Source organism: Apaloderma vittatum, unplaced genomic scaffold (genome assembly GCF_000703405.1).
Source record: "Apaloderma vittatum isolate BGI_N311 unplaced genomic scaffold, ASM70340v1 scaffold39190, whole genome shotgun sequence".
Classification (NCBI taxonomy): Eukaryota; Metazoa; Chordata; class Aves; order Trogoniformes; family Trogonidae; genus Apaloderma; species Apaloderma vittatum.
Window position 1 is genome coordinate 1 of NW_009695724.1, and position 1,895 is coordinate 1,895.

Genomic DNA, 1,895 nt, shown 5'->3' on the forward strand with positions numbered 1-1,895 from the left:
GGGGGGGAAGGGGAAGAGTAGAGACAAGATGAAAGGGATGAAAGAGAAAAAAGGGAAAAGGGAAGAGGAAGGAGAGGAGAGGAAAAGAAAAACTACACCACAACTAAAATTAAAAAAAAATAACAATAGAATTCAAATCAAAAATCTATCCAAAACCACACCCAGCACGTAGCAAATGTGCAAACACTCACCGCCTCGGTGTATGCCTCGCTATTCTGCTCCTCATGGGCTTCCAGCAGTTTCTAGGAAAACGCCATTAAAAGTTAGGGAAAAAAATAAATGAATAATAATCACATGCATTTCCAAGCACAATTTCTTTTCCTGCTGGCTTTACTCACTTTCAATAGCTTGCACTCTCGCGAATCTGTGAACGCCGGGAACATTTCCTCGTATTTCTCGAGCGCAAGCTGAAAATGAAGACAACTCCAAATGTTTGTTTCGTGCAAAAACGAATGTTTGTGCTCTTTTCTTTTTTTTTCTTTTTTTTTTTTTTTGGCCACCCAGTCCTAAAACCTTGCAGAGAGGGCTGGGAGATTAAGAGAAATGCAGAAAGTTCGGGGGAAGTGTCTCGAGCCCACTGACCTTCGCGTTGAGCTCGTCCACAATGAAGTGACATAGAGCAGCTTTGAAGAAATACTCTTTCGCGCTGTACTTGAGCAGAGGGTTATCCATCGTGTTTGTCCCAACCTGGGCACCAGAAGAGGTGGGTAGAGCCAGGAAAGGAAAAAAAAAAAAAAAAAAGACAAAATGCATCACTGAGAAATGAATTTAAAACAGGAAGGATGATTAAAATAACGCACATCATCTGCAAATCAAGATGACAGAGATGGGGGGGAATTCAATGTTAAATGTATTTGTAAATATTATCAAAAGGGTAATTCTAGATTTCCTCCCTGCAGGCTTTCTCTAAAAACAGTAACATTCAGGGAGGAAAAAAAGGCCTCTGGTAAGTTACAGCAATTCTTAAAAGCCGAGGGGCATCCCCAGCCCTAAAATAAATGAGATTAGGAGATGGCAAAACCATTTTCACCCCACACCCCGTCACCTGCTCGTAGATCTCTATCGCCTTCTGGTATTGCTCCAGCTGCGCGGCGTAGGCAGCCACCTTCAGCAGACACTTATTGGCTGAGCTGCAACCGATTACAGTGTTAAATTCAATAAATAAGGGAAATAAAAATCAATCCCATGCCCCGATACCTCCAAGCACTGCCTGTACGTAAAAGACCACTTGCCTGTTGGACTCCTCGCCCTTGTAATAATCCGCAGCCTGCTCGTAGTGCGCGATCGCCTGGGGAAAGAAATAAAAGTTTTTGGTCAGCCTTTGCAAAAAAACAAACAAACAAACAAACAAACAAACAAACAAATAAATAAATTCGGGAAAAGAAACATTTTTTTGGAAACTCGTTAGAAGTGCCCCAAACTCCAAGCGTGGGTTTCATACCTTCTCGATGTCCACCAGTTCGGCCTCGTAGATCTCGGCGATGGTGATGTGATGCTTGGCAGCGATGGTGAATCGCCCCTAGAGGAAGGAGGAGGAGGACAGAAGTGAGGTGGGGGCTCACCGCGCCCAGCGTTGAACCGAGCTGCGTCTCGCTCCCCGAGCTGCCGTCGCAGCTTCTTACCATGTCGGTGTAGATATCGATAGCTGCATTTAAGCAGTTGATGGCCTCTGCAGCGTGTGTGGTCAGGAAAAATGAGAAAGTCAGCCCAGCACATCAGCCCCAAATCTAGCCCCCGCAAAAAAATCGGATCTTGGGACCCATTACTCATCATCAAACCACACATCGGCTTCTCAGATAAATCCCTGCTCACACGTTCACAAGCACAGATGTAAGGTTTTCGGCCCCTGAGGCCTATGGGCATGACACCTAATCCCCATGCACAATTCGACACCC

At 45.1% G+C, this 1,895-nt stretch overlaps 1 protein-coding gene across 1 annotated transcript in view; it reads right to left on the minus strand.

The window, feature by feature from the left end:
* Positions 1 to 191: 191 nt before the first annotated feature.
* Positions 192 to 1,895, minus strand: part of LOC104276060 (beta-soluble NSF attachment protein) — a gene marked incomplete at both ends in the record, with an annotated part of 2,620 nt that continues 916 nt past the window's right edge. Inside the window, 7 exons of the mRNA XM_009872229.1 lie at positions 192 to 242; positions 339 to 407; positions 583 to 687; positions 1,046 to 1,130; positions 1,233 to 1,288; positions 1,442 to 1,519; positions 1,623 to 1,669. Of these exons, the coding sequence (XP_009870531.1) occupies positions 192 to 242; positions 339 to 407; positions 583 to 687; positions 1,046 to 1,130; positions 1,233 to 1,288; positions 1,442 to 1,519; positions 1,623 to 1,669 (491 nt within the window). The remainder of the gene's footprint in view (positions 243 to 338; positions 408 to 582; positions 688 to 1,045; positions 1,131 to 1,232; positions 1,289 to 1,441; positions 1,520 to 1,622; positions 1,670 to 1,895) is intronic.